The following is an 18,041-nucleotide window of genomic DNA, read 5'->3' on the forward strand; positions in this document are numbered from 1 at the left end:
GAGAGTGAGAGAAAGAGAGAGAGAGAGAGAGAGAGAGAGAGAGAGGGAAGGAGAGAGAGAGAGAGAAAAAAACGTGTGTGTGTGTGTGTGTGTGTGTGTGTGTGTGTGTGAGTGAGAGAGAGAGGTGGGGGAGGAGAGAAAGAAAGAGAAAATGAGAGAGAGAGAAGAGGAACTGGCAACCAGGCTAACGTGGCCAAAGCAGGAGCAGGAAAAAGGACCAAGCAGGAGAAGAGTGGAGACATGTGGCGCATAGAGGTGATGCTCAGTGCAGAACTTTAAAGAGACCAGGGTGAGAGCACAGCCAATTTCACCATGAAAAGGACGCAATTAGAAGCCTCTCAGGGCCTGGAATGCTAGCAGCCCCAACACGATTTCTGCAAAGACAGCACCATTGTAATATGACGTCTCTCAGACTCATACAACAATTTTCTTTTGTCCAAATAAATGTAGATCAGTTCTCTCCGTTATTCAAACACAGCTGGCCAATCGCGGAAAAAAAAAATTCAGACAGAACAAATTATACCAACTAGTCAAAGTAAACAGCACGTCCTGTTGTCTAAAGTTAAGATTAAGTGTAGATTGTTTGTCTGCTGCGATTGCGGTTGCTAAGGCTTACGTTACAAAACACAAGCAGAAAACAATACACAGCATTACAAAGAAATACGAGGGGGGGGGTCATACGTGAGAGACAAACAACAAACAAGGATGAATGCAAGTATATTTGATTGAGTAGTTACGTGACACTGACACACACACACAGAGCGCGAGCGAGCAAACAGATGCAGATTCACTTCCCTCTGGTCTCACTGGTGCTACCAATGCTTTCTATATGGTGTATATGGTTTATGTGTGTGTGTGTGTGTGTGTGTGGTGTATGTGGTTTAATATGGGGTGTGTGTGTGTGTGTGTGTGTGTGTGTGTGGTGTATGTGGTTTAATATGGGGTATATATGGTGTACGTGGGGAGTATATGGAATATGTGGTGTATGTGGTTTATATGGTGTGTGTGTGTGTGTGTGTGGTGTATGTGGTTTAATATGGGGTATATATGGTGTATGTGGTTTAATATGGGGTGTATATGGTGTACGTGGGGTATATATGGTGTACGTGGGGTGTATATGGAGTATGTGGTTTAATATGGGGTGTATATGGTGTATGTGGTTTATATGGGGTGTGGTATATATGGTGTACGTGGGGTGTATATGGAGTATGTGGTTTAATATGGGGTGTATGGTGTATGTGGTTTATATGGGGTGTGTGGTATATGTGGTGTACATGGTGTACGTGGTTTATATGGGGTGTATATGGTGTACATGGCGTATATGGAGCAGGTGGTTTAATATGCGGTATATATGGTGTATGTGGTATACGTGGTATATATGGCGTACTTGGCTTATATGTGGTGTGTGTGGTATATGTGATGTATATGGTGTACGTGGTTTATATGGGGTGTATATAACTATTCACATGCTGGTGAATAGTTGTCTTCATCTGCGGATTCTAGTTTTGTAAAGACTTGACAGTTTCGGTCACAAGCAGCAGATGATGAAATAGGTCATCTTTTATTACATGATATTAAAGAAAATGCCAAACCCTATTAGTGCAGAAACTTCATTCTGTAATGGTGTAAACGTGGCATTAGCATGCTAACAAGCCAACTAATTGTACAGGATCACCGGAGGAGGCTGGTTTGTCACCATGTTTAATTCAAACACAGTAGATATCATTATGACTGACAAAAATATTTGGGTCATTGTCTGTAGCAAACTAAACCTTACTTTCAGTACTGCATGCAGCTTAGGTTATAACCGCACAGCAATACCAGGACGTCTCAAAAAGCCTTTCATGAAACGGTGTCACCATTGTTTGTTTGGCTACCGTCATTGTTCTGGCCTCAGATGGCTAACTGTTAACTAGTGTCTGTGAAGAACATCTCAGGAGAAATGGATGCATTAAAAAATGCAAGACATTTAATAAATAAATGATTGACCAAGTGCTTCACCCAAAAACAAACAAACAAACAAACAAACAAACAAACAAAAACAATTTTCACTGTTTGGGGTAATGTCCCGACCCCCAGCTGAAATGTAGATTCTGATTAGCTCATTTACCGAGTCTGTTTATGGGTCGGTTCTACCTCTCCCTGCAGCTGGACCATCATTGTCAGCTGGGTCTGAGTCGGGACACCTTCTCCCTACAGATTGCTTCATCTTCAGAACACGCTAACAGGACTGCCTTCACCCACAGTGGCGAAGCCCATAGCCATGACGGAGGGCCACTTCACCACTCTGATCAACATGTATGAATGAGATTGAGTGAAATCTTAACTTGCACATTCTGGTAAAATGATCAGTCTAGAGACCTGGGGTGAATAATAAAGACACACACAGAGAGAGAGAGAGAGAGAGAGAGAGAGAGAGAGAGAGAGAATCAGGAAACCAGCAGTGAAAGTGTGAGTGAGACACTAAAACCTGCAGCTAGCATGTGGAGAGAGAGAGAGGAGATGAAGGAGGCATGCGTCATCATTCTGGTCTGAGTCTGTGCCTCAGTACTGCAGATGACAGGACAATCTTACTAACGTAGACTCTCTTACACCCAGATCATTACACAAGCCATAAACTACCTTCTGATGACTTTAGTATCCTCCATCTGCAATATAAAAGCTATATAGATTATATACATCTCAGATGTTGTTCCATAGATCTGCTGGAGTCGTTCTCCCAGTTTGGGGGTCACGGACCCCAGTGCTCCAATTCCCACAAAAACAACAGTTCACCTCCCACATCTTTTCCCTGGGGATTTCTGGAGCTTTTCATGTTAGATATATATGGACATATCTATATTATATATGAGAGATGGGGAAATAAACCTGGAGATTGTAAGGAGAGGTACAGCCTGCCCTCATGGTAAGACAGAAGGTACAACAGAAGAACAGTGCTGTTATTAAGGCGGGCTAGAGTGTGGAAATCACCTGTTTACAAATATGTCCATCATACTATTGCTAAACTGCACACCTGCATCTGTATCCCTCTCTTCCTTCCTCTCACACACACACACACACACACACACACACACACACACACACACACACACACACACACACACACACACACAGCTGCAGGGTTTTGAGGTAAGGGTGCCAACAGTGGCTGCCAGATATGCGAGGTAAGACATGTAGAGAGGAGAGGAGGAGAAAGGAGGGGAGAGGAGGGGAGGAGAGAAGCAAGGGGAGGAGAGGAGAGGAGGGGAGGGGAGAGAGGAGAGGGGAGGAGAGAAGAGGGGGGAGAGGAGAGGAGAGAGGAGAGGAGGGGAGAAGAGAGGGGAGGAGAGAAGAGGGGGGAGAGGAGAGGAGAGGAGAAGCGAGGAGAGAAGCAAGGGGAGGAGAGGAGAGGAGGAGAGAAGCGAGGGGAAGAGAGGAGAGGGGAGAGGAGGGGAAGAGAGGAGAGGAGGAGAGAGGAGGGGAGGAGAGGAGAGGAGAAGAGAATGGGAGCAAAAGTGGAATCAAGTCCTGAACATCCACTCTATCAAAAATAAAAAATAAAAACTCTGTATCTCGGTGTGTGGTATGAAGTTGGGCAAATTTCCGACAAATCTAGCAATAGAAACAAAGCCAGCAACAACTGTTTGGCAACTGAAAGAGTGTTTGTGTGTGTGTGTGTATGCACATACATGTGTGTCACCGGCTTTTTTATTCTACATCCCTTAATCTGTACCGTACCAGTGACTGTGACAGGCCACTCGCCATGGCAACCTGGCTAAGTAAGTCAGGTGAAGTCAGATGGAGCTTTTAGCTGTGTGTGTGTGTGTGTGTGTGTGTGTGTGTGTGTGTGTGTGTGTGTGTGTTTGTGTGTGTGAGTGAGAGACCCACACACACACACACACACACACACGCACACACACACACGCACACGCACACAACCAGCCCCCGAAATGTCTCCACACCTCTCAGACACAAACAGCACATCCACAGGAGTGCAAAGATTGTTAATACTGAGAATTCCATACATGAGCACGTGCAACAAGCAAAAACGTGACTAGCAGCTTTGACAGAGGTGAGACATGGGCGGGGCAAGAGAAGACGTGGGTGGGGCACAACAAGACGTGGGCGGGGCATGACAAAACATGATTCCCATCCCATTAAACAAGCTCCTATGTCACTGAATAATGCAAACAGTCCAAGCAATGGAGCAATTACTAACAAAAAATGAAAAAGTACGAAAAATGAAAAAGTACTAAAATCGTTCAAAACAGCAAAATAGGAAACTATCAACTTCAGTCTCCTCCAAGGGTCTCATATGCTGTATAAGTTTTAGATCTGACATACTGCATCGTGGGTAAAATCAGACTGTGTAGGTTTTTGTAACTGAGTTGCACTTTTATAATCTCATTTTCACAGGGACAATCACTCTTCAATCTTTTGTTAAAAAATAACATTTCTATATTTTCCAAACCAATTTGCGTTCTGCATACATTATTTTAACCACATAAAATTTAAGAAATGGAAATTTTGAGCTCTTGAAAATCATACCGGTGTTAAAATGAAGCGAAGCATTCCCGTGAGTAGGGTACATCGGCTTTACAGGGGAAGTCAGAGTCTGAGAAAACAGGGCAGCCCTCCACCCACCCTCCTATACCCATCCTCCTACACCTGTTCCTACACAGGTAGCATCCCTGCACCTGCTCTCCAGAGCAAGAGCACACATCAGACAGTGGGGGGGGGGGGGTTAGGCCCTACAGATGTTACCTTCTCAGACAGACAGACAGACAGACAGACAGACAGACACACACACACACACACACACACACACACACACACACCTCCACATCCACCACCTGCTCCCTCTCTAATTCATGTCAATAAGACATCTGCGGAGGCCAGTTGACAAGAGGAACAAGCTCACTCCACTTCAGTGGTTTCTTACACGAAGGCCCTGCCAGCGAAACTAACCAAGCGAAGAAAACAGCCTGCGCTCGGGCAGCGGCCCTGAGGGGCCCGGCGCAGCACCTCCTCACCCAGCTCTAACGCATGAATTAAACCATCAGCTGAAGCTGAAACAGGCAACAGGGACTAAACATGCAGCGCGAGACAGAGAGAGAGAGAGAGAGAGAGAGAGAGAGAGAGAGAGAGAGAGAGAGAGAGAGAGAGAGCGAGCACTATTAACGTGACAAAACGGGAGCGTAGAGGCAGGTGTGTTGTGAGGACGGCGGATGGTTGCAAATGTTATGGCGCACGAAAGTGCTTGAACCCTGGTGTGTCACAAATGTAATGAGGATTGCGCGTGTGTGTGTGTGTGTGTAAGAGAGAGCGCGAGACAATGACATCAAGCAGGAGCAATACAGCACTACCACATCTATTCTGAACCCTAATACCCCTTAGACCCCCCAAAAAATGCCCCTAATGGCACACAATTAAGTAAATGAGAGAAGGAGAGAGAGAGAGAGAGAGAGAGAGAGAGAGAGAGAGAGAGAGAGAAAAAAAAACAGAGACACACAGAGAGACAGGCAGGTCTTTCACCCACTGTACCAGCCTCTCATGTGGAGAGTGAGTGTGTGAATGGCTGAGTTTCATGGTGAAGGTCCTAAAGTGAATGCTGGTTGGCTGAGCTGTGCTTCACAGCCACATTCAATCTTAATAAAAGAAACAAAAAAAGCAACCAACATGTTTCCTGCGTAAGAGTACCAGGAAGCTGCGTCCTTTGAGGTCCATGAGGCATATAACCCGCAGTCCTGGTGGGGGCTAATACTGCAATGATTTTCCTGCTTTAACCTTTAACCTCTATTACCTCTGGCTTATTATATAGCCGAGGAGGGAAGTCAGACACTTCTGACCTTTCAGAGAAGAGATAACAAAAAGGTGGATGAAAAAAATATATATAAACATGTTTCATAAATAAAATGGAAAAAAAAAAAAAATCAACATATTCATAGAGGCTACTTTACATATAGTTGGTTACTACAGGACGCACTTCTGTCTGAGAGTGGAACTAAGAACTCTGTTCTCTGTTGGTTCGTCTGACTGCAGGGACTCACTGCTGTGTACAAGCCTACGTGCCCCTTCTGGGGAGATTCTGAAGAGTCCTGTAAATGCAAGTGTATTAGCACAATGACAGGAAATTTAACCCAGTCTTTAGCCAGAAAGGGGAAAGTTACAAACATAGTTTCTGTAAAACAAACTATGAGAGAGGTGTCTGGCAAACAACTAGCCTGCAGCACACACGCCACTTCTGTCTGAACTGAAGGCACATTTTGAGACTTGCTGAACCGAGTTTACAGCAGCTGCTGCTGCTGCTGCTGTTGTTGTTGTTGTTGCTCCTGGGGCAGAGAGGAGAGTAGGTGATAAAGATCTGACCCAAGAACCAGCAGCCAGAACATCTACTTCAGCTTCCAGGGTGACGGTCTCCATCACAAGAATAAAAGTTAAAAATGAGATCAAGTAAAAGGGGGGGGGGGGGCATAAGGGGGCGGGGCTGCTGCCATACCAACAGACCCAGCATCACTACTGACCAAGGAAGAGCAAGAGAGAGACCTACAGCACACGGCACCCAACCTCCCCGTCTTACAACCAAACACTAAGTAATGAACCAGAGATTCATCACAGTAATACAAAGAATGAAATCTGCTGAAATTAAAGATGTATTGCAATTGATTATGTTTAATATCTATTATATATGCTGCATGATAAAGTCAGATGTATTCCCTGTGAGGCTAATCCTGCAGTCCCAGTTCAGCTGGAGCCGTGTATGCTAACATGGTTAAAATCTGATTTAATGCAGTGTAATTGTTAAACACAACCACCTCTCCTCTATGTATTACATTAACATTTGAAAATGCCTGACTAACTTATAATAAATAGTTAAGTGAGAAATTGAGCTTTCACCATATGTCTTATTTGAAGTTTTAAATTGCCTGCAAAAGGCATATAGTATGGTATATCTCTTGAGCCTGTGTGTGTGTGTGTACACGTTTGGGTGGGTTTGTGTGTCTGGGTGGATGAGTGTCTGTCTGTGTGTGTGTGTGTGTGTGTGTGTGTGTGTGTGTGTGTGTGTGTGTATGTGTGTGTGTGTGTGTGTCTCTGCGTGCGTGTGTGTGTGTGCGTGCGAGAGTGTGTGCATAAGCATGTGTTTGGATGTCTGTGCATATGTGCATGTGCACCTGTCTGGGTGTGTGTGTGTGTGTGTGTGTGTGTGTGTTGTGGGGGGGTAGAGGTGTTTGGGTTTGGGTGTGTGTGTGTGTGTGTGTGTGTGTGTGTGTGTGTGTGTGTGTGTAAGTACACGAGTGGGTGGGTTTGGGTGTCTGTGTGTGGGCAAGTGTGTGTATGTGTGTGTGGGTGCATGCGTGTCAGCGTCTTGGTGTCAGCACCCACCTACGGCACTCTGCAGTGACAGATAATCAATGCTGAAATAAAAAATTGAGAAAAAGGACAGAGGTGGCATGTATAAATGAATGAAACCAAGCTGAAGGTTTGAGAGAGAAGGAGAGAGAGGCAGACAGACAGGCAGGCAGGCAGGGACAGACAGAAAGAAAAACAGATGGTAAGGCTTAATATTTTTGCTGGCGGTCATGACAGTCTTCGGTGCAATACGTGTTGCACTGATCAGCCAACACTCTAAAATATTGAGTGACCAAAGTTTAATGTGCTCGCTCGTGTGCATGTGCGCGGGTGCTCAAGTATATGCGCACGCGCGTGCGCTTCTGTGAGCGTTTTGCCATGTCAAATAATTGTATTCAGCGGCTTTGCAGTTATCAAGCTGAAATAGTTGGTCCTTGCAGTCATGGAGATTTCTATAAACACGCGATAACAACCTTCTGCTGGACAACTCTGAGCTGTGCCGAACTGCATTTGAATATCACATTTTTCTTTTTAACCCTCTAGCAGTGTACACTTTGACACCAAACCTGCAACTGAGATACAAACAACCAGCACTGACCTGCTTATCTCACCCTCTCTGGTCTCCAGGTAGCACAGGCACGCATGCTTTAGAGATCAGCACATTTGGGAGTCCACTGGGATGCCGAGATTTACCACAGGTGGCATATCAATGCTCGGCCCCCAGATATCTAGCACACCACAGCGCCCTCTAGAGGTGCTCTCCCTCTTGGTAAATATGAAGAAAAATAGCCAAAGGAGGGGGGGAGAGAGAGGGGGGTGCTTTGTTGTTTGCTTAATCTTAAACTAGAGATATGAGAGAAATCTGTCATCTCCGTGAGTCACTGCTCCCTCATACATACTCATCAGTTCACCAGGCTTCAAAAAGGCTTTTAATCAAAACTTGCAAATGGAGCATTGTAGAGCAGCATGGTGTGGTGAGGCGACAGCGTCTCTCCCATACACCCTCCCGCAATCCTGCCTGGATTAGCTCCCACATGACCGGATTACCAGCTCGCGACAATTGTCACATTTCCTCCATTTACACGGAAAATGTTTTATTTTTTTGCTTTGCAGGTGCTCTCTGGTGAACGCAATTTTCCTCCCGGATGCCCGAGGCACGGTCTTGGCTGGTAAATATCCCGTATGTGAAATCCTACTGTAACGTCGGAGTACGACTAAAAAGGAGGACAAGCCAAGCTTGCACGGTTACAAAATTCTTCCGTGTATCAAGTAAATAATCCGCCATCTTCTTCACAGTGCCTACACTGCTGGTGTCCTGACCGTACAATAAACACATCGTTCACAGCGCCCAGCATTCAGACTCTCCACTTGTCTACTTCTATTATGAAAACGTATACGGATCACATGCCGGGTGTCTATACAGCGGACTGCAGCTCGTCTCTGAGACACAAGCATTAAACGTCACTGGGGTGTAAACCGAGGACAACGGCTGACTTGAGCAACGCCGCTTGGCTGTGCGCATTTTAACACGTCAACTGCGAGAGCCCACCACAGGACCCTGTTTAATTAAGAGACGAGCGTCACGTCAGTACAGCCTTCAGCCGGGGACAGTGGGGCAGTCGATCTTTACAAGCAGTCAATCTCACCCACACAGCTCAGTCAGAGACTCCATATCGACGGCTGTTCCAGGACGTGTTGCAGGACTGAGTTGCGATGTGAGATCACATCATTGTCTTTCAGCCCTGATTTCAGTGTCTGACAGTTACGTGTCTGACGTCTTCTGGCCCACATGTCACAGTCTGGAGTGCAACAGTCTAGAAGTGAAATGTGCACGGCTGATGAAATACGAGTTTGGTGTGGGTAGGGCATACTGAAACAACAGGAGGTGTGTGTGTGTGTGTGTGTGTGTGTGTGTAGGAGAGGAACTCTGTCCAGTGCAGAGGGCAGAAGTGGATTGAAACCCCCGGATGGATACACAGAGTGGGCGGGGCAGGTGGACGTGTAGAGCTGTGGAGATACGTAGAGAAAACGGATCCGTATGGACTGACCATGTCTCTGAGAGCCGAAGACGAAGGCCAAGCGACAGAGCACATCCTCGTCCTCATAAGAGCCCTCGTTGGCGTGGACCCAGAAACAGCTCTCAGACATCTCCTGAGGACAGATCTGAAACACACACACACACACACACACACACACACACACACAACACACACACACACGAGAGGGAAAAGGAGGGTAGATGTTTGAGAGTGAGACGACATGCACACATGATAGTGATGCAGTACACTGAGAAATGTGTTGTCTGAAGAAACACAACCGTACACACTCAAGCATGCGTGGACACACAAAAGCATCATCACACGCACACATACAAAGAAGATGGCAAATTATGACCTGCCATTCGACTTCTCCCTGCCTCCCTCTGAGAGGTCAGAGTTGCTAGGCAACATGAGCATCCAAACATACAAGCAGAGGGGATGTGTGGCTGGTAAAAAGGTAAGAGGCATATCTACTGCAATATTCACTCGGCACTAGAGTTCTGTTTTCCTCTCTCCTCCTCGGCCCCTCAACCACGTCCTCGTCCGAGTCTTTGACAGCTGAGTGTGGCCTACTGCTGCTTCATCTATACACACTCTCAGTGTACTCAAACAGAGAAAAGAGTGCTCTACTCTACCAACACAACACAACCTCTAACATCTCCACACACACACATCTGGAGAAAACATCACATAGCCGCACACTTGCACAGAGCAGCCGCACCCAGTGCAATACATAAATGAAACACTCCATCATCGTTTAGGGAACAGGCAAGATTACATGAAAATCTAATTGGGGGAGAGACAGAGAGAGACAGAGAGAGAGCAAGAGAGAGAGACTGAGACTGTTGATATAAAAAAAAATAAATAAATCCTTTCCCACATAGTAAAGTGATGCACAGAGAAAGAAATTTAACAAAAACATAAATTCACCACATAAACAAAACAAAGGTGCTTCAGGCACGAGCCTGGTCCAGACTCCCCAGGTTTAAGGTCAGCACTAACGTGGGGACAACGTCTAATGAATATGCTGATTTGTGTTAGTGTGCCGGAAACCATGGAAACTTGGGGGGGACGGCAATCAATTTTATGGAGTGTTGCACTTAAGACAAAAGAGGTGGTAAAGATTGAGAATGCGGTCGATCAGGCTGCTGAGACACTGTAATGAGCGTCCCTCACACCTGTGCAACTCTCAGCTCAGTCACTTACTCTACAGACACACAGTTCACCTCTCACCAACACAGTGCAACACATCCTCTCCCTTTGTTCTTTGTCATTACACACAGACAAAATTCTTTATTTACATGAAGTATAGACTCAAAATATAATTTCAAAATATAAGTACCTGGCTTCTGATTTTTAGTTAATTTGCACCATTTTAGGTCGTGTGTGCGTACGCACGCGCCCTCGCACTCCATCACTTAAGTAAAGCAGGTGGATATTTGGCGGCAGGGATTTTGAAACCTGCACGGTCATTGTCTTGAGTACAGCTGTTTAAACCTGAGCAGAACAACAGGTAAATAAAACAAACAGACATCTGCTCTGCCCCTTCCTGCCCAACGAACCTACATCCGCACACTTTAAAACTGCATCAACACGTGCTGTGAGGTAAGAGGAAATGTGGTGTGTAGGCGGGGCTGTTACCTTGGCCCAGTTGAGGCGCTTCATGCTGGTCTCAGGCTTGAACTCCTTCTTGGGCTGCAAGCCAAAAGGCAGCACGTGCTGGAGAGGCACAGCAGTCAGACCCCCGAGGCCCAGGGGGGGAGGAGGAGGAGGAGGAGGGGCACCAGGCATGGAGGCGGATCCTGGTGGGAGGGGGGGTGGAGGTGGAGGAGGAGCCCCAGAGAACGGGGGTGGAAGAGGTGGTGTGGGGGGAAGGAATGATGAGGATGGGCAGCTCGGGACAGACTGCACTCCAGGGGTGCCCACCGATACCTGTCCCAAACGGCCGAGAGAGAGAGAGAGACTGGGGTCAGCACACAGCACACACGTGGCACACGGGCAATGCTGAAGCCACATCAGGTCATGCGTGAGACTGGTGAGGGAGGGACACATCTCCTTCAGTGGTTATGATGGAACTGTGAGGAGGACACACAGCAGGCTTGGTCTTAAATCAAAGTGTGCGCTTGGACACGGCCCTTGTTCCCCATCAATCAATGCAAACGTCAAAACAAATCAAATAAAGACACGGATCATTCCAAAAAGCACTCTAAGTGTTTAACACACACACACACACACACACACACACACACACACACACACACACACACACACACACACACACACACACACACAACCAGCGTGTGTGTGTGTGTGTGTGTGTGTGTGTGTGTGTGTGTTAAATACTTACAGAGTGCTTTTTGGAATGATCTCTGTAGGTAAGTACCCAGTCCATTCATTGTGAATGGAGAACAGCTGTTCAGGGGGGATTTATTGAACACGCAGACGCTCTAATTCAAACACTAAGCACGCTGGTGATAATTCCCAGAGGGAAGCGGGGGATGAGTGACAGCACCATACATCTGGGACATTGACCGGCGGATTACGACTGTGCTGCGGAGAGATGGATCAGTTTAACTGCCTGCATGCCAAACCTTGACTCCACTCATCAGGCCCCATTACTTAACAATTGATCGGCTCCATCGACGGTGGTCCAGTGAGCCAAAAAGCGATTGATCAAACAAACTGTTCCGCTGATGCTCTATCCGTCATGTCAGCCTGAGGGTTCAGCAATTAGCAAGGGAGGGAATGAAAGAGCACTTCTTCTACCTGGAGAGAGAGAACCGGCCCACACAGTCTCTCTTACACACTTCACTAACTACGAATAAATAAACAGATAAAGCAAATAAACTCCAATAAAATGTGAAACATTTCAAAGACTGAAGCAATAGCCAGTGGATTTGACACCTTAAGGTCATTTATCCCAATGACCCTAGAATTTAATCCCGCTGTTGTATTGATTGCAATACTGGGGCTGAAATCGCTCTCTTTTCAAAGTCATTTATAAAGCCACCATAAGGGCCTTTTAGAAAACAAGTTAATCAGCAACTGGATCTCTCAAACCAATCAGAGCAGAACGTGGATCTCAAACCAATCAGGGCAGCGACGCGAGGGTAAAACCAGGCAGGCTGGCCATGGCCCAAGCCAATCAGAACGGTTTTGACATGCCCAGGTTCAACGAAATTCATCAACAAAAGAGAGAATACTAGTGGGTGGGGCTACAGAGATCAGCGGGTGGAGCTACAGATATGAGTGGGTGGAGCTACAGAGAATAAAACAGTTTGTGTGATTATATCCTCTTTAGGCAATGTGAAAATTAAGTAAGAAACTGATATTAAAGAGCAATGAAATGAGTATTTTAGTACTTCACATAAAAAGCACAGTCCTAAATTAACATCCAAGCCACAGTGTTTATATAGTTCCACTATATTTGGTTGGGGATTTGGGGACAGTAAATAGTTTTGAGTGTAGCTCTCAAAATCCTCTGTAGACTTTCTGTTCTGTCCCTTCAACCGGTGACACAGAAAAGTATAAATAAATGAGCAAACTCATCTGTCCAACACAGCTCTGGCCAATGTGAGGGAGAGAGCGATGTACTGAGAGTGATGTAATAATCATAGCGCTACGATTCAAGACTGAAGAGTACAAAAGGGCCAAATGCCCCACTACCACAGAAACTCAAAGACCGTCCATGCAGTAACACCTTCAACTGACTGCCATAAAGAGGTGTAAAGCGTAGAAAGGAAGACAAAAGAACCTGGCTTCCGTCGCAGAACGCAATATTCAGCAGGATTTAAATTCACACCAAAGCTGTAGCTTGACACTACTTGCATGAGTCTGACTCAAGTCACAGAAACACACTGACAAGCTAATTAAAAAGCTGGCACAACAATGTCTGCACGGTTCAATTAAAGATTTTTGCAGAAGCATAAAAATTAATTGCCTTAACGCATGCAGCACCGGATTTCCACCAAAAACCGCATTCAAAAAGGAAATCCAGACAGGGGCCCGAAAAAAGGCTGGAACATAATAGCTTTTGGATTATCTTGAAAACGGGGGGGGGGGGGGGGGGGGGGGGGAAGGGTGTTAGCAGATCAAAAGCAAAAAGTCACTTTAATCATGTTTGCTTTCCATTAACAGATCAAAACCTTAAAGCCTCATAATTGTGGCATAACACAATATAATTCATAATGAAGCAGATGAAGGCACTACACGGGACCGAGTGAAGGGCCTACCAGTCATATATACTCTGTGTACTGGACAAAGGGCTCGCTGCATCACTCTATGACTACGGCCTTTCAAAAACGCTTCATGTGCCGCGTGCACGCTGACTACCCCGATCTGTTCCAGTCTGAACATGGAGTCGGTAGAAGAGGACCAACAGAGAACGAGGGAATAAAATAGGGGAAGAAATGGGAGGAGAGAGACTGATATATACATGGATTATGTGGTAGGAGGTAAGAGAAGTGGTGCGGAGTGAGAGCAGCGTGAGACAGAGACAACGAGGCACTTACCCCAGATTTGAGAGCCTGCAGCTCCGTCTGGAGCGTGGTAATCACCTGGTCTTTCTTCAGCAGCTGGGCCAGCGCGTCTTGTCTGCCCAGAACCTCTTCATCAAACTGCAGGACAAGACGAGCATTACACTGGTGCATTAAACAAGGCCGTGGCCAAGCGCGCGTGTCCAGGTCACGTCAGGTGAAGCGCCCAGAGAAAAAAAAAAAGCTCTCCTCGCAACAAATGGATTTGCGCCATCACCTGGTAAATAAACCAAACGGTGAAGGTGGAGTGGCGATCACAACAATAAACAAGCACTTAGCAAAAACTCTTGAAGCACTTGTGTCTCACATTAGCTAAGACTAGTGCAATGCTTCATTTATTTAGTAACTGGAAGCCAAACACTTTGATGATGACTGACTAAGGAGAACAGCAGGGCGTCTGAAATGTGTGTACGGCCAGTTTCAGAGCACTCCTCCTGGACGCTTCCTTCTTTCTGCAATTAACAAAGGTGCGCTCGGAACAATCAATACCAGTCGCCTTTTTAATCTCAGTGTACTGTTAATTAGAAATGGCTGTTTGAACGATTTCTAGTACTCTGCCTTTAATTAAAGAAAGTTAAAAGGTGCTTTATTGAATGCGCGTTCAAAGACCACATTCTTCAATACAGGTGCTGGGATGAGGTCAGTGGAGCAGTAAACTACACAGAGAGGAGAGGAGAAAGAGAAGAGATGGAGGGAGAAACCACAACAGAGGAGATGAGAGGAGAAAAAGAAGAGATGGAGTGAGATTTAAGACAAAGAATGGAGTGAGGGACAGAGAAAGGATGTTTACCTTTTGAGCAAACTCCAAGGCCTTCTGTTCATACTCGTCTGCACGTGCCTTATCCACACACACCTCTGATACACACACAAAAAAAAGAAGCATGAGCGCAGTCCTATTTCACACAAGCACACACATGCTCATGAGTGCAATTCACACACCATCTCTCACTCCCCAACGCAACACACAAGCACTCTCATACTCACACACACGCACGCACCTAGCAGGTGACTGAAGTCCACGTCCAAACGTTTGCGGTAGGAGAAGTCTGGGTCGGTGCCAGTGCGGTGCAGTACGATCTGAGACACACACTCATCTATGATCTTAAAGTACAGGGGGCTAAAGAAGAGAAGGGCAAAGTGTGTGCTGCTGTCTGGATACTGCATTCACTCCCACAGAAACACACGTGAAGGAAAGCGCATCAGCTCAGTAAAATCTACTGGACTTCTGAAATATCCAATAGAGTGATAATTACCGCTAAAAGCACCCTTTATACTTACCACAGGCGGGGGAGAGAGGGAGAGACGCACGGATAATAAAAGCCGGGCGTTTATCAGGGCAGGTCGAGAGAGATGAATGATCTAAATGCAGCAGGTGTGTGTTGGGTGTGGCAGGTGAAGCGCAGGCCGGGCCCAGGGCACCCTGCTCCACCCACAGCCTTAACCCGTGTCATCAATAATGTGCAATTAGCCTGCCTTTAATTCCTGACTTCATAAGGCCCAGGAAGGGCATGTGGGGGTGGAACACGGTCTAACGTAGACAGCTACACCGGAGGGGGGTGGATGGCGAAGGTTACAGAGACCTTGAGCCGGGTAAGAATTTAACAAGACATGCCACAGCTTAGGGGCAGCAGACGCAATTTATGGCACTCGCACGAAATCAATAAAGAACACGGTCCACTTAATCTCCACAGCATGGCCTGTGGACGCAGGGGCGTGCCGTCATCTACCTACTCATCACTGACACCTGCTGGGGGGCAGGCAGGCAAATGTGGTGTTTTCCAAAAAAACATCAAAAAACACCAACGTGCCAAAATTATTCAGACTACCTGTGTGGAAAACACTGTAGTAATATGAGTGTAACAACACTAACAGCACAGTAATAAACAGTAACAACGATGATAACCAGGTTACTAACCAAGTTTCTCACTACAGTATTTCAAGTCTGAAGGTGGGTGGCAATTCACCATGTCTACAGCAGTGTATCAAACAAACAACACAAAGTGTAAGATAAACATCATAGTTACCATTAATGTTTGATTTTTTGCTGCTGTTTTAGTAATTTATTATAATTGTTTTTTTGGCCATTGTTTTTGTATTTTTGTCCGAAGTATTTAAACTTCTGCCAAATTTATTTCAATTCCACAATGTTTTGGGTGCATGTACCTACACCTCTTCAAATATTCTAAAAGCAAGCAGGGTCACTAATTTAATTCATGTAAAGAGTTTATTTTTTCCAGTACAGGAAATGAATAAATTGTCTACGTGAACCCACCACATATAGAAACATACAGCAGAGCCTGGAAATGTTACGCAGGTACAAAAGAAAAATTACAAAGTGCTTTCCTGGTTTAGACAGGAACTGTCTTCGACAAACGAAATCATGCTGTGCTCAAGAGCAGGTGCAGTGGAGCCAGTGGAGTGAGAGAACGTTCCAGCTCCAGCGAGGAGGAGGACCGAACTGCATTCTCACTTCAGCATCAGACCAGGTCTAGGTCCGCGTTAGCTCAGGTCAACATTAGCCCAGGTCCAGGTTAGCATTAGCCCAGGTTAGCTTTAGCCTAGGTAAGCATTAGCCCAGGGCCAGGTCAGCGTTAGCCCAGATCCAGGTCCAGGTTAGCATTAGGCTTACCAACACTACTATAAACCAGTGAGTTAGACACTCATTACGGGTTCTATTAGCTAATGGAAGGTCCAGGACGGCCATGGCCTACCAGGGCCTGTTAGACATGAATTAAACACACCGTGGACAAAGTGGATATAAACAAACAAAATGTGTTGGAGGAACTGGATGAGCAGCAGAACGTGTGTGAACCGGCCCCACAGGGTTTGGGAAACCTTCATCCTTCCTGCAGGACTAGGGTGGAGTGGAGGATGGGAAGAACTGGGAGCAAGTGGGAGGAAGCTCTGATGTTCACTGCACAACCACGACTACAGGAAGAACAAACTAATCACACACAGAGTTCCTGGTGGCTAGGACACACACTCAGCGCTCAGCAGTGCTCTGCTTTCTGCACTGCTGAGGAAAAAATGTATAAAACGCATTCCACATGTCTCAGACCAGGAGGACGTCTTTTGATCAAGACGATATTTTACTTCCAGTTATGTGCACGCACACACATTGCACACAGCTCCTAGAAAACAGACATGAAAAGTTGACAAAAATAACTATAAAATTAAATGATAAAAAGGAAAAACAACGGCAGAGAGGAGAGAGAGAGAGACAGAGAGAGAGGGAGAGAGAGAGAGAGACAGACAGACAGACAGAGAGAGACAGAGCGCACAAATCTGTGTGTGTGTGTGTGTGTATGTATGCATACGTGTGTGTGTGTGTGTGCGTGCGTGTGTGTGAGAGCATGTGTGTATGTGTGAGTGAGTGTGTGTGCGCGCGTGTGTGTGTATATATATATATATATGTGTGTGTGTGTGTGTGTATGCCTGAGTGTGCATATGTGTGTGTGCTCGCGCGCGCGTGTGTGTGTGTGTGTGTGTGTGTGTGTGTGTGTGTGCGCGCGTGTTTCTGTGTGCGCGTGAGCAAGCAACAAAGACAAACAGAGGAAGGGAGCAGAGATGAGCATTTGTGAGATTAGAAGAAGATGAAAGCAAGTTCATTCTCTTTGTTGGACAATGTCACTGGGAGACTGAGGGAGAGAGACCAGCCTGGCTACAAAGCAGACCTCAGAATACGAGGCAGCTTCCCAACCACAGGGCTAGGGGCTAGGGATTAGGGGCTAGGGATTAGGGGTAATTTAAGGAACAGATTAAACTATTAAGCATAACGATCAAGAGAATCTGATGAAATGACTATTTCATCAGAGCAGATATGCAGGAAAGTGGATATGAGTGGGTTTGGTTTGCACAGAAACCTCTATAAGTGTGAAGATTCTCACTCACACAGCTAAGCTTCTGTAAAATGGTAACAAAAACGAAAGCAGGAGGAGAAGGTTGTGAAGACCAGCAATAATTAAAATAAGGGAAATTTCTCGCCTTTTTGATAAACAGCACCACAAAGGTGAGGCAGAAGTGAGGAGTGTACATGGAGATGCTGGGAAAAGAACGGAAATGAACCTTTAATCTGCGTGGCAGTGCATCACCCCACGGAGCATTTCTTCAAAAAAAGAAAAAGAAAAAAAGGTCACAG

The 18,041-nt window shown here is 46.0% G+C and overlaps 1 protein-coding gene across 6 annotated transcripts in view; it reads right to left on the bottom strand.

Moving 5' to 3' along the window:
• The window catches only part of diaph3 (diaphanous-related formin 3), a 295,832-nt gene that overhangs the window by 134,247 nt on the left and 143,544 nt on the right, over positions 1 to 18,041 (bottom strand). For all 6 annotated transcript variants that reach the window (XM_081708221.1, XM_081708220.1, XM_081708219.1 and 3 more), the window contains exons 12-16: positions 14,902 to 15,020; positions 14,694 to 14,758; positions 13,880 to 13,984; positions 11,010 to 11,300; positions 9,378 to 9,492 (exon numbers count right to left, since the gene is read on the bottom strand). In XM_081708221.1, the coding sequence (XP_081564347.1) occupies positions 9,378 to 9,492; positions 11,010 to 11,300; positions 13,880 to 13,984; positions 14,694 to 14,758; positions 14,902 to 15,020 (695 nt within the window). The remainder of the gene's footprint in view (positions 1 to 9,377; positions 9,493 to 11,009; positions 11,301 to 13,879; positions 13,985 to 14,693; positions 14,759 to 14,901; positions 15,021 to 18,041) is intronic.

This window comes from Electrophorus electricus, chromosome 26, assembly GCF_041902795.1.
Source record: "Electrophorus electricus isolate QZ-2024a chromosome 26, ASM4190279v1, whole genome shotgun sequence".
Lineage (NCBI taxonomy): Eukaryota > Metazoa > Chordata > Actinopteri > Gymnotiformes > Gymnotidae > Electrophorus > Electrophorus electricus.